This window comes from Podarcis vaucheri (genome assembly GCF_965113315.1).
Source record: "Podarcis vaucheri genome assembly, chromosome: 13".
NCBI lineage: Eukaryota > Metazoa > Chordata > Lepidosauria > Squamata > Lacertidae > Podarcis > Podarcis vaucheri.
In genome coordinates, this window is record NC_138751.1 from 45,336,274 (window position 1) to 45,349,815 (window position 13,542).

The 13,542-nt window shown below is 48.6% G+C and overlaps 1 protein-coding gene across 1 annotated transcript in view; it reads right to left on the reverse strand.

Annotated features, from left to right (window-relative positions):
* The window catches only part of PLCD3 (phospholipase C delta 3), a 90,581-nt gene that overhangs the window by 47,770 nt on the left and 29,269 nt on the right, over positions 1-13,542 (reverse strand). Inside the window, exon 2 of the mRNA XM_082194828.1 lies at positions 3,499-3,660. Coding sequence (XP_082050954.1) covers positions 3,499-3,660 — 162 coding nt within the window. The remainder of the gene's footprint in view (positions 1-3,498; positions 3,661-13,542) is intronic.

Here is a 13,542-nt window from a genome sequence, read left to right on the forward strand (position 1 = left end):
TCGAGGTTGTGGGGTGGTGGCCTATAAGAGGGCAGTCTCTGTGGCAGCCCCTAAATTGTGGAATTCCCTCCTCACATCTGACATCTTCACTACGAGGCCTTCAGCAAATGCTGAAAACACGCCTCGTGTTGTGTGTTTTCAGGACCCACCCTATTCCTTTCCCCCCAGCCAATTAATTTTTATTGCGTTCCAATTTCTCTTAACAAAAATCAGATTTAATCCATAATTTAAAAGTTGACTTCCATAATGTTCCATAGTGTTTCATAGTGTTGTTATTCCCATTCTTCTTTGCTGCGTTATAATTTTATCTACTCCACAGTATTTTCATTGCTATTATATTTTGTTGTCCATCCTCTGCTCAAAACCTAATCCTGCCCATGATTCCATTTAACATGCAATATTTCAAGATGCCCAAATAGGGAGTTTATTCCTTCAGGTCCATTTCATCCCTTGAACTCGACTTTGCTGTCATCTTTGCCATGTCCACATAAGTTTTTCAAAATACCTTTTCTTTATGTTACTATTCCTCCCTCTTGCAACCTATGTGCACACAATGCTGGCCACTCGTTCTACATACATAGATTTGTTTGTTTCGTACATCCACTGCTTAATTCTCTTCTTTCAAACATCCATTCTTGTTGCTTTCCACACCGTTGAACGGAGGGATAGGTATAACTTCCTTAGGTAAAGGTAAAGGGACCCCTGACCATTAGGTCCAGTTGTGGCCAACTCTGGGGTTGCGGCGCTCATCTTGCTTTATTGGCCGAGGGAGCCAGCATACAGCTTCCGGGTCATGTGGCCAGCATGACTAAGCCGCTTCTGGTGAACCAGAGCAGCACACGGAAATGCCATTTACCTTCCTGCCGGAGCAGTGCCTATTTATCTACTTGCACTTTGACGTGCTTTCGAACTGCTAGGTTGGCAGCAGCAGGGACCGAGCAACGAGAGCTCACCCTGTCACGGGGATTCGAACCGCCGACCTTCTGATCGGCAAGTCCTAGGCTCTGTGGTTTAACCCACAGCGCCACCCGTGTCCCTCATAACTTCCTTAGAGAATGCATTAATTAAAACTTACCCCCATTCTCTTCCTTGTCATCCTTATTTGTACAGTGTGCTGGGGACCCACCCTATTCCTGTGACTGCAAATCGTTCTTATCTTTGAAATTTAAATTGATATAACCCACCTGGTGAAAGAGTGGGTAATAAATTTAATCAATATTGTCCTTGGCGTCTCTGGGTGGGACTGGAAATGTCCCCTTCTTCGAAACCATGGAGAGCTGTTACTAGTCATGTGTACTCAGCTAAATGGATCACCGGCCTGACGCACTGTAAATACAGCTTTCTTTGTTGCTCTGTAGCAGTGGCTGTTCAAACATGGTTGCAACCTCAGCTGAATGCATAGTTTTTCCATCTCCTGCAGTGCAAGACAGGCTTTTAGGACCCTTAGGAAATGTACTCACTGTGTGACAATGTGCTATACACACGACATCATCCCTAAGTCATCCCTGTCCCAATTTTTAGTTGCCAATCTAAAGCGGATTCAAGGAAGAAAGTTATAATCCATCCATGCAGAAAATGCACCTCTCCATTGCGCGTTGTATGCATTTGTACACAGATTGTGCTTTCGCTTGACATCAGATGTCAAGGAAATAAACAACTATCTGACTTTTAGATGACACCTGAAGCCCTGTTTAGGGAAGTTTTAAATGTTTGATGTTTTATCACTATTATTGTTGCTATTATTAATATTAATATTCTGTTGGGAGCCACCCAGAGTGGCTGGGGAAACCCAGCCAGTTGGGTGGGGTATAAATAGTAAATTGTTGTTGCAGCAGGTTGTTGTCGTTGTCATTAATTATTATTACAGTGGTACCTCTGGGGATTTGAACCCGGGTCTTCTGGGTCCTAGTCGGGCACCGTTAACCACTACACGCCCCCGCCCCCCGGGCCCAGTGCATCAATACAGTGGTACCTCAGGTTAAGAACTTAATTTGTACTGGAGGTCTGTTCTTAACCTGAAAATGTTCTTAACCTGAGGTACCACTTTAGCTAATGGGGCCTCCCGCTGCCGCCACCGCTGCATGATTTCTGTTCTCATCCTGAGGTAAAGTTCTTAACCCGAGGTACTACTTCCGGGTTAGTGGAGTCTATAACCTGAAGTGTTTGTAACCCGAGGTACTACTGTATTATTATTAGTATACTGCCCTACACCCGCAAGTCTCAGGGCGATTCACAACATAAAATCACAAAATATATAATTAAAAAAAACAAGAACAACCCAATAATACCCCCCTTTTCCCCAAAACATTTTAAAAGGGCACTGGGTGTCAATCAGGAGGGGGGGGGAAAACATTTTTGCCCGGTGCCTAAAGGTGTATAATGAAGGCACCAGCTGAACCTTCCTGGGGAGAGCATTCCAGAAATAGGGAGCCACCACCGAAAAGGCCCATTTTCGTGTTGCCACCCTCTTGTGGAGGAAGTGCACAAAGAAGGGCCTCAGAAGATAATCTCAGGGTCCAGGTGGGTTCATATGGAAAGAGGCGGTCCTTGAGGTTTTATGGTCCTGTGCTGTTTAAGGTTTCATAGGTCAAAATCTACTGGGTCAGATGTTGCGGGCCTGTGCCACTCAGTCCGCGAATGAAATCGGCAAATGCAAAGCACACTTACTTAGCTGCCTGCTTCCACCAATGCACACAACATATCCTTTGTATATCAATATAACACCACACCAGTTTCCAGCCTCTCTCTTCTGAAAAACTGAGAAAAAATATGTACAGTATATATCTTAAATATATACTAATTGAGGGGATGGGAATAGGAAACACCACTGGGCACTAGTTTGAAGACGATAGTTCCATAATGGTGGCAATCTCAGAGGGGAAGGAAACCCCACAATGTTAGCTGAAGATAAATACGCCTTAGGTTTCCTGATCTGTAATAAGCACCAGAAGAAAAGTCTTTGGGAGCTACAAACATATGCAATTATCTCCTTCTTCCAGTGTAGTCCTCTCCCCTTCCAGGGTTCCTGAGTCACAATCATTTCTCCTCACCGCAAACCTCGCTGTGATTCTGTACTTTTGGCTTTTAACGCCCCTGAATTGCCTGAGACAGGGAAGAGAGCTGAAGATCTGCTTATTGAGCATTCATCCTGATTTGTTTGCAGGGAGATAAGACAATGTTGACTTATTAAATGAGCATATTCATTACACTTTGTTTGCGAGGAGATTAGTTATCCCAGCGCTTTCCTTATTGCAAAAATGTCTGATCTGTTTGTTGCCAAAGACCTCTCAATCTGAATTTGCTGGCGCGTGTTCCCACCTGAAAATAGGGACAGTCTGGAAACGTCCCGAGTTCAAAGTGCTTGAGAAAACAGCAATATTTCTAAGTATTTCAACTAGAAGGTTTACCACTTCTAGACCTCCTAAAATTATTCCGGATTTGCCCGGCTAGTCTGAATTTGAAGAGTACATACACAAACAGACATGCACAGATACTTACAGACATGTTTGGAGTAAGCCTTCTTGAAACGGGTCTCAAACCAGATGGTCATTCCATCTTCCTGCAGCCGATATATTCTTTGCTTCTGTGCCGGCTTGGCCTTGACTTTCCAAAAGGGGGACCCTTTCAGCATCACCTTGATATCTTCATCGTCTGTCAGGCCTGCCCAGAGAAGAGAGAAAGGGAATGGGAGCAGCTATAAAACCCACGATGAACCCAACATACATTTCCGATCTTAAGAACACACTTCCATTCGCCAGTGCTTGATCTGAGCCAGAATTCAGCCCTGGAACTCTGTTCTCAATGCTACCCCTGAAACATAATGTAAAACGTTCACGTGAAAAAAGAGTGCCTCTAAACACGTGCAAAGTGCCTTTTCCTTTCAGCCTCAGCCAGCCAACACTCTCTGGATTAAGAGGATTAAAAATAAATAAAAAGTGTTGCAAACTCTCAACCCTGCACTTAAAAAAAAAAAAATAGCCTGCATTTTGAAAAACCATTAGAATTTCGAAATTCTCTTTGGAAACAGCATAAATCTAGTCAGTGACGAAATGTGTGGAATCCTAGTCCTTGGTGCACAAGAATCAAGCCTAGACTTTCACAACTTCTGAATCACTTTCAGGCCTGCAAGGCCAGAGGAAATGACATGGTTTACAGTAGAACAGTAGCAGATTCTGTTGTTGGCATCCGGCTGTCTCAAGCGACAATGGAGTGCGCCTCTGAGGGTGAAATCAAATTGCTGCATTAGCAACACTGAAGTGAACTCCCTGGGGTGCAAGCCTGGACAGCGTGTATGGAGATTGTGTATGGAAATCTTGGGCTGCCCGGATTACAAGACACCACTCTTTGCCTTAAAGGTAAAGGGACCCCTGACCATTAGGTCCAGTCGTGGCTGACTCTGGGGTTGCGGCGCTCATCTCGCTTTATTGGCCGAGGGAGCCGGCGTAAAGTTCCGGGTCATGTGGCCAGCATGACTAAGCCGCTTCTGGCGAACCAGAGCAGTGCATGGAAATGCCATTTACCTTCCCACCGGAGTGGTACCTATTTATCTACTTGCACTTTGACGTGCTTTCGAACTGCTAGGTTGGCAGGAGCAGGGGCCGAGCAACGGGAGCTCACCCCATCGTGGGGATTCGAACCGCCGACCTTCTGATCGGCAAGTCTAGGCTCTGTGGTTTAACCCACAGCACGACCTGCGTCCCCGCTCTCTGCCTTACTGCGATTCAGAGGAGGGCAGAACAACACACTTGGCAGCAGCTGGACTGCAGGAATTGCCGGAAGGAGGCGTACAAGGCGCCATCCAACCATCTTAGGGACTCCACTCCGGATTTATGTTGCATTTACTCCTTAGCCCTTTCTTCTGGGCAAACCACCCCAGAAGAAGCACAATGTGTTCCCGTACCAGCAGTACCACCCCTTCCCTAACACCCCAAAAGACCAGAGCAAGAGGCCATGCTTGAAATGGTCCGAGGCAAGGCAAAGCAGGGCAGGTGGCCACCCTGCGAGATCAGTTGCTCGGGGGGAGGAACACAATTTGGACCCACAAAGGTTAGACAGAGCCAGCCTGGGCTCCTGGGCTGCCATCTTTAACTATTGTACTGGTGGCAGTGCATCCCCGGAGATATTAGGGCTACATACATATGGCTTCCCCCAAAGAATGCTGGGAACTGTACAGTGGTACCTCGGGTTGAGAACTTAATTCGTTCTGGAGGTCTGTTCTTAATTTGAAACTGTTCTTAACCTGAAGCACCACTTTAGCTAATGAGGCCTCCCGCTGCCGCTGCGCGATTTCTGTTCTCATCCTGAGGCAAAGTTCTTAACCTGAGGTACTACTTCTGGGCTAGCAGAGTCTGTAACCTGAAGCGTCTGTAACCTGCTGCTATTTTCTTTCAGTTCTCCACCGCTGGCTCTTCCTACTGAGGTTCGATGCAAACTTTTCTGGCAGGACGGGGAAAAAGACGGAGAAGCCAGAATCTTAAGAGGAAGAAGAAGCAGGAAATCTGGAAAAAGAATCGGTGCTTTCTGCTAGAACACTACAGAGAGGCCCCCTAATGCAAATATACACAGATAGTTTGGGAGGGGGAGCAGAAGATAGTGAGTAATATCCTCAGATGATCTCCTGGCTACAGAGCTATGAAAACCACAAAGGGGCGGGGAACCAGGAGGACTGCATTCAGCACTTAAGCATCGGTGGCAGGGATTAACAGACCGCATCAATGGCTGTTGTTTGCTGTTGGGCTTAGCGGCCCTCCCTGGGCAACAGTGCTAAGGTTTGTTTTATGTTTCTTCCAAAGTTGACACCTTTTCCCTTCCTGACCCCAGCTCAACTCACTCCCCGCATATTTTCAACGTTCTAGTGAGAGCTGGACCATAAAGAAGGCTGATCGCCGAAGAATGGATGCTTTTGAATTCTGGTGCTGGAGGAGACTCTTGAGAGTCCCATGGACTGCAAGAAGATCAAACCTCTCCATTCTTAAGGAAATCAGCCCTGAGTGCTCACTGGAAGGACAGATCCTGAAGCTGAGGCTCCAGTACTTTGGCCACCTCATGAGAAGAGAAGACTCCCTGGAAAAGACCCTGATGTTGGGAAAGATGGAGGGCACAAGGAGAAGGGGACGACAGAGAACGAGATGGTTGGACAGTGTTCTCGAAGCTACCAGCATGAGTTTGACCAAACTGCGGGAGGCAGTGGGAGACAGGAGTGCCTGGCGTGCTCTGGTCCATGGGGTCACGAAGAGTCGGACACGACTAAACGACTAAACAACAACAAGGCGGAATTTAAAATAATATATATATAAACACTTATATTCTATTATGGTGAGTGAGATCTTGAGCACAGAGTGTGTATGGCTTTTCTTCCAATGTCTACATTGCAAGGGGTTGGACTAGATGGCCCCTGGGGTATCCCTTCTGGCTCGACGCTTATAGGATTCTATGAAACCTGGCCTGCACTCTGCCAGAAGAATTACGCTGGCTTCTTGAAATCAACACACAGCAGCGCTTCTGGGAGTTTCCCACCCCCAAGGAAGTATGTTGTCAAAGGTACTCTGTACATGCTCAAAGGCATTCTGTCTCAGGTATCAACTTTTTAAAAAACCACCCACATTGTGGGAAATGTAATGTACAACTGAAAGGGAAAAAACCAAAACAGCACCTGTTATTGAAATTTGGGGTTGTTTACCGTCAGTGTGAAAATGTTCAGAAAAACCTATTGTAGAAAATACGTGGTTTCGATGTGTGGAAAGCCTGTTGTAAGCGCTGCAGACTTTGCAGCTGATACAATGGTAATATGCTGCGGCAGACAGCAAACACAGAAGTAATTTATTTCGGATTTTAAATGTCCTGTACTTTTATATGTATCTGCAGGTGGCTCAAGCAAGCAAGCCAAGCTGCACACTTCTGGGGGAGGACAATGAATAAGCTGTGTTCAGATGCCTGCCTGAAAATACAAAAGTGGATGGGCAAAGGGAATATGAATGCAAGCCGTCTGGATCTTACCATGTTGAGTGGGAAAGGGCTTTTACTCAAGTTCACCTGAACGTACGTAGAACCCTCTGCACAAATGGGGACCCTGCTTTTTCCCGCTCCTTGATTGTGTGGAAGGTTCTACTTGCGGTCAAAAGTACACAAGTCAAAGCCCCAAAAAGGGCAGATTCACATGGAGAAGGCTTGTATGCACAACCCCAGTCCATACTTTGCATGATTGTGTGTGCCCAAAAGTGCTAAAATAAAATAAAATAAAATAATTTCCCCAGCCACCTTGGGCGGTTCTCAACAGAATATTAAAAGCACAACAAAACATCAAACATTAAAAACTTCCCTAAACAGGGCTGCCTTCAGATGTCTTCTAAAAGTCAGATAGTTGTTTATTTCCTCAACATCTGATGGGAGGGTGTTCCACAGGGCGGGCGTCACCACTGAGAAGGCCTCTCTCCCTGGTTCCCTGTAACCTCACTTCTTGCAGTGAGGGAACAGCTAGAAGGCCTCAGAGCTGGTCCTCAGTGTCTGGGCTGAACAATGGGGGTGGAGACACTCCTTCAGGTCTACTGGGCCGAGGCCGTTTAGGCCTTTAAAGGTCAGCACCAACACTTTTTGAATTGTGCTCAGAAACATACTGAAACACCTCTATAGGCAGATGAGACTTACAGAAGTACAAGTGGGATCTGCAACTAAACACTGCAGTGTGGAATGCTCCTGTTTAGGTTTCCAGCCAACCAGCCATGCCCACTTCCAGGATATTCCATTCCTTGGGAGTTCCTCATTGTACTTCAATAGTTAGTGCTCTGTGCCCATTGAACATGCAGAATCCTTATTAGTCTGTTTTGGGGTTTCCCCAACTGTGTCCTGCTTGGAGTTTTTGTTACGGATCCGTTTGTCTTGAGAGATAAAGGAGTATGCATCCAGGGTGAAGTCAAATCACAGCACCAGCTGTAGACAGGCTTAAATTAATGGGCCCCGGTTACTCTGGTCTATGCATGCCAATGGGTCTAACTCTGAGTAAGTCTAATGCTACCTAAAGGTAAAGGGACCCCTGACCATTAGGTCCAGTCGCGGACGACTCCGGGGTTGCAGTGCTCATCTCGCTTTATTGGCCGAGGGAGCTGGCGTGCAACTTCTGGGTCATGTGGCCAGCATGACTAAACCGCTTCTGGAGAACCAGAGCTGCGCACGGAAACGCCGTTTACCTTCCCACCGGAGCAGTACCTATTTATCTACTTGCACTTTGACGTGCTTTCGAACTGCTAGGTTGGCAGGAGCAGGGACCAAGCAACGGGAGCTCACCCCGTCGAGGGGATTCAAACCGCTGACCTTCTGATCGGCAAGTCCTAGGCTCTGTGGTTTAACCCACAGCACCACCCGCTGCCTACTTCAACCCTAAAGATTTTTGTACTTCTGCAAACCTTTGGGCTCCTTCACACCTGCAAATACTCCGTGCCGTCCGCACAAAACCTGGCTGCTTGTGGGTGGGCGGTGCTGTTTTGACTACATAAGGAATGTCACTCAAACGGAGTTGGCTATTAGTACACACTGATGCTGATGCAGAAAACCTCCCTCCGCCGACAGAACCGACCCCTTCCAACGTTGTGTATGTTCCATCAGAAATCGTGGTTATATTTATCCTGCTGCTTCTCTCTATGGCTTCGGCCTTTTTTGGAAGCAGACTGCAACCTGATTTCCTGGACGGCGATTAAGTGTCAGTGTTGTGCAACGTTGCAGACCTCCTTTGGGGAGGTGGGAGGAAAAAAACTCTGATGCTCAGACGTGCTGCTAGCCTGGGTGGTCAACAGAGACCCGAAGCAGAATATAACTCACTAGCAGCTACTCTCCAGCCATCCTCCTTTTTTCCCCTTTCAGGGCTGTCCTTGCACATGTGCCAAAAGTGCCCGAGCGCACGGCCTGTCCCAAAGGAGAATCGAATGTGGTGCTCTTCAGGAGAAATCATGCCACGTGGCTTAGATTGAAAGAGCGGCTGTGGAAGTAAAAGGAGCTTTATTGGGTTCAGGGCAGGGAACCTGAGGTGCTGGATGTAAAAGGCAGTGTGCTCAGCGTGGCCAAAGGATGCAAGATACATGCTGGCTCCTCCGACAGCTCCCTGGAGTTTTCAACCCAAGGAGCTACCGTATTTTTCGCTCTATAGGAGGCACTTTTCCCCCTCCAAAAATGCAGGGGAAATGTGTGTGCGTCCTATGGAGCAAATTCAGGCTGCTTGGCTTCAGCGATAGCTCCGGAGGTTTCGCGTTGCTTTCGCTGAAGCCTGGAGAGCGAGAGGGGTCGGTGCGCACCGACCCCTCTCGCACTTCAGTTAGCTATCCGCAAGCCTTTGGAGCGCAGCAGGAGTTCCCACCGCGCTCTGAAGGCTTGCGGATAGCAGCCTGAAGCCCGGGGAGCGCAGTGCCAACTCCCGCTGCACTCCCTGGGCTTCAGGCAGCTATCTGCAAGCCTTGGGAGCGCACCCCCAGCCCCACAAGCTCTGGGAGCGGCGGCAAGGCTGCGTGCAACCTTGCCGCCACTCCCGGACCTGTTCTGGGGGCTAGGGTCGGGGGAAGCTCGGGCTTCCCCCGCCCAACCCCGCGGCTAAAAACAAAGCCAAGACAGCGAGCGGTATCCATCCCGCTGGCTGTCTTGGCTTCTGCCAAAGCCGCGCGCAGCCTCTCCCGGCTGGAGAGGTTATGCACGGCTAAAGAGGAAGCCAAGACAGCGAGCGGGATGAATATTTCCCCCCCCTTTATTTCCCCCCCTAAAAACTAGGTATGCCCTATGATCCGGTGCGCCTTATGGAGCGAAAAATACGGTAGTTCCTGCAGGAGATAGTCGTCTGAAGAGCCAAGAGGCATCAAAAAGGGAACATTTCCTCCTTACCCGTTCTTCCTCCAGCTCTTCAGGAAAGCAGCAACCCCAGAGACTAGGTTCCTGAGGAGGCAATCCCTGAAACTATTGACGGCACCTGCAGCAATCACACTCACACACACGCACAGATCTTCCCACCAGGGATGCTCAAGGATTTCCCTTGGTCCGCCATTTTAACTGGACCAACCTGATTCACGCTTCCCAAAAACAATCGCGTGGACTGGAACGGAGTTATCCTCCAGTTTTCACACCCCTCCAAATTCCACGATACAATCCCTCAATTGTCCTGCAGCTCCCCAGATATTGTTGGACTTCGTCACCGAACAGCCCTAGTCGGGAGGCCAATAATCAGGGATGGTTATGGAGAGAAATTATAACTTATGGTCTGAGTGTGTGGTTTGGGAGCTGCACGGTCAGGGAAAAAACAATGTCCAGGGTTGTAAAGACTGCGGAGAGAATAATTGGGTGCACTCTCCCTACCTTGGATCAAATCTATGGTTCCAGGTGCCATAAGAAAGCTGCAGAGACAGTGCAGGACAGTGCGCACCCTGGAAATGATCTCTTTCAGCTTCTGCCTTCTGGAAGAAGGTACAGGGTTATAAAGACTAGGACTAGCCGCCTGAGAAACAGTTTCTATCCAAATGCGATTTTGGTTTTAAACGCACTGTAAGGTAGTCTCGGACGCAGGTGGCGCTGTGGGTTAAACTGGTCAGAAGGTCAGTAGTTCAAATCCCCGTGACGGGGTGAGCTCCCGTTGCTCGGTCCCAGCTCCTGCCAACCTAGCAGTTTGAAAGCACATGACCCAGTGCACATTGGCCACATGACCCAGAAGCTGTCTGCAGACAAACGCTGGCTCCCTCGGCCAATAAAGCGAGATGAGCACCGCAACCCCAGAGTTGGCCATGACTGGACCTAATGGCCAGGGGTCCCTTTACCTTTAAGGTAGTCTCTATGGGAGTATATTGTATTTAATTATGGGGCATCAGAGGTTTTAGGGGGCTAGCCAGGCTGGGATAGCAGGCTTGTTGGTTTCTGAATGTCTGTAGATTTTCAATTTCATTGTTCTGTATGAGACAATGACAATAAAGATTATTGTATTGTATCATATGGGAGTAGTCACTGTATGTTTCAAGAGACAATGGAGTGTGCCTCCAGGGAGCGAAGTCAAAACGCGGCTGTTAGCAGCACAGAAGTGACCAGACCCTGGGCTGGGTGTATGGAGGTCATGGGCTGCCCAGATGACAAGACCCCCTTCTAAGCCTGGCTGATGTGGTCCAAGGGAAAGCAGAGCAATACACTTTGGCACCAGCTTGGCTTCCGGAGTTCTGAGGTGCCGTCCAACCGTCTTACGAGACTCCACTCTGGATTTGTGCAGGCTTTACTCAGCCTTTTCTTCTCCCAAAGATGTCCAGCAAGGCATTGGAGGTTTAGACCCAAGAGTTTTTCTTCTCCTAGATGGGCTACCTTCCTAGGTTGATGAGTCCCATCTGCACCTCACTTCCTGCCACACATGCATGGGATGTGGGTGGCACTGTGGTCTAAACCACTGAGCCTCTTGAGCTTGCCAATCAAAAGGTTGGCGGTTCGAATCCCCGCAACGGGGTGAGCTCCTGTTGCTCTGTCCCAGCTCCTGCCAACCTAGCAGTTCAAAAGCACACCAGCGCAAGTAGATAAATAGGTACCACTGCAGCGGGAAGGTAAACAGTGTTTCCGTGCACTCTGGTTTCCATCACAGTGTTCCGTTGCGCCAGAAGCGGTTTAGTCACGCTGGCCACATGACCCGGAAAGCTGTCTGTGGACAAACACCGGCTCCCTCTGCCTGAAAAGCGAGATGAGCGCTATACCCCATAGTCGCCTTTGACTGGACTTAACTGTCCAGAGGTCCTTTACCTTTTTACCTTCCTGCTACACAGCACATGCAGAAACCTGTACCCACAATTGGTCTCACTCAATCCGCTGGAACGCGGGTGGCGCTGTGGGTTAAACGACAGAGCCTAGGACTTGCCGATCAGAAGGTCGGCGGTTCGAATCCCAGCGACGGGGTGAGCTCCCGTGGTTCGGTCCCTGCTCCTGCGAACCTGTCAGTTTGAAAGCACGTCAAAGTGCAAGTAGATAAATAGGCACTGCTCCGGCGGGAAGGTAAACAGCGTTTCCGTGCACTGCTCTGGTTTGACAGAAGCGGCTTAGTCATGCTGGCCACATGACCTGGAAGCTGTACGCCGGCTCCCTCAGCCAATAAAGCAAGATGAGCGCCGCAACCCCAGAGTCGGCCACGACTGGACCTAATGGTCAGGGGTCCCTTTACCTTTACTCAATCTGCTGGATCCCATCTTTGCATGCAGGAGAGGGCCCCAATTCACTGAGGGTTTGAAACCCATTGGCTACCCTCACCTGGTTTAGCCGGCCAGTCGAAGCCGTTGTAATCCTACAACATCGGGAGGACCGCAAGTCTCCCACCCCTGCCCCAAACCTCTATTTCTCTCCCACACCCCTTTAAAAAGGGAGGGAGTGGGGGTAAAACACACCCAATAATAGACAGTAGCTAGCCAAGTGGCTCACTTTTTCCTTCAGCTCTGCAGACCAAGCCCTTTGTGTGGCTTTTTGTACAGCTGGGAGCTGTACCAGGAAAGGGAGGTGAGTCAGCCGGGAGGGTTTGAAAATGAAATTGTTTTCTGCACTTGAGGCAAAGCCATTTCTACTTGGGGGTGGCGGGGGGGGGGAGAGAAAATGGAGAAATGCCTCTTAGCAAAGGCCTCCTCTGGTGCCCAGAAGTTGTTGTTATACGTTCCTAGGAAATAAAAAAAGCAAGCCAAGGCAGAGAGGGCAGGGCAAGGCAGGAGGGGTGGAATGTTTCCAGAGGCCGTGAAAGGCAATGGGGTGCTGGAATGTGATGGGGAGGAAACAGAGGAATGGGGAGCGGTGTTTGTGCAAGGAGGTTTCCCATCAACCCGTGCCCCTCGGTTTTGTTGCCATCATCCCCCCTTCTGCATGATAAACACGGACAAGTCTCACCCGTGGTGATATCAGTTGTGTTGTTTTTTCCAGCTGCTCTGCAGAAGAAGAGGCAATACCCCTCTCTTTTTTGCTTTTTCTTCCCTTCTAACTGCTGGCTAGGGATCTTAGCTGTTATTTTAACCAGAAACAACCGCATCACCGCCATTGTTTCAAGGAAAATATTTGGCTTGGCTTTGACACAGAACTCACAATCCAGAGAAGTTTGCAATAGTTCTGACTTCACCCCGGTTCGGTTTTTCTGTTTTCCCTCTTTCCGTTCCTCACCCCCCCCTCCTTCCTGCCTCCCATCTCGCCATCTGTGCGCTGAGAATTTTTGTTTACAGTCAGCTGGGTTTTAAAAGGTCGGGAGGATGTGCAGGAGCAGCTAAGGGGTCAGTCGTGGATTTAACAGAAGTGTTTCGTGCTGCCACAGGCAGATGTTTCCAAACACCTCTTCACCCCTTCTGGCGTTTGACAGAAGAAAACAGGCACATGATTCATCTAATGCGCACAAGAGTTTTTTAATAAGGCACTGAGCAGAGAGGATCAAGATGCTACAACCATGGCGGCTGGCAAATTTTATCACCTCATTATCTTCTTAAAAATAAAATAAAAAGTCCCCATTTGTCATTATAGGACGAACTTCAGAGGCGACCCCTCCATGAAAAACAAAACACAGTGGTACCTTGAGTTAAGTACTTA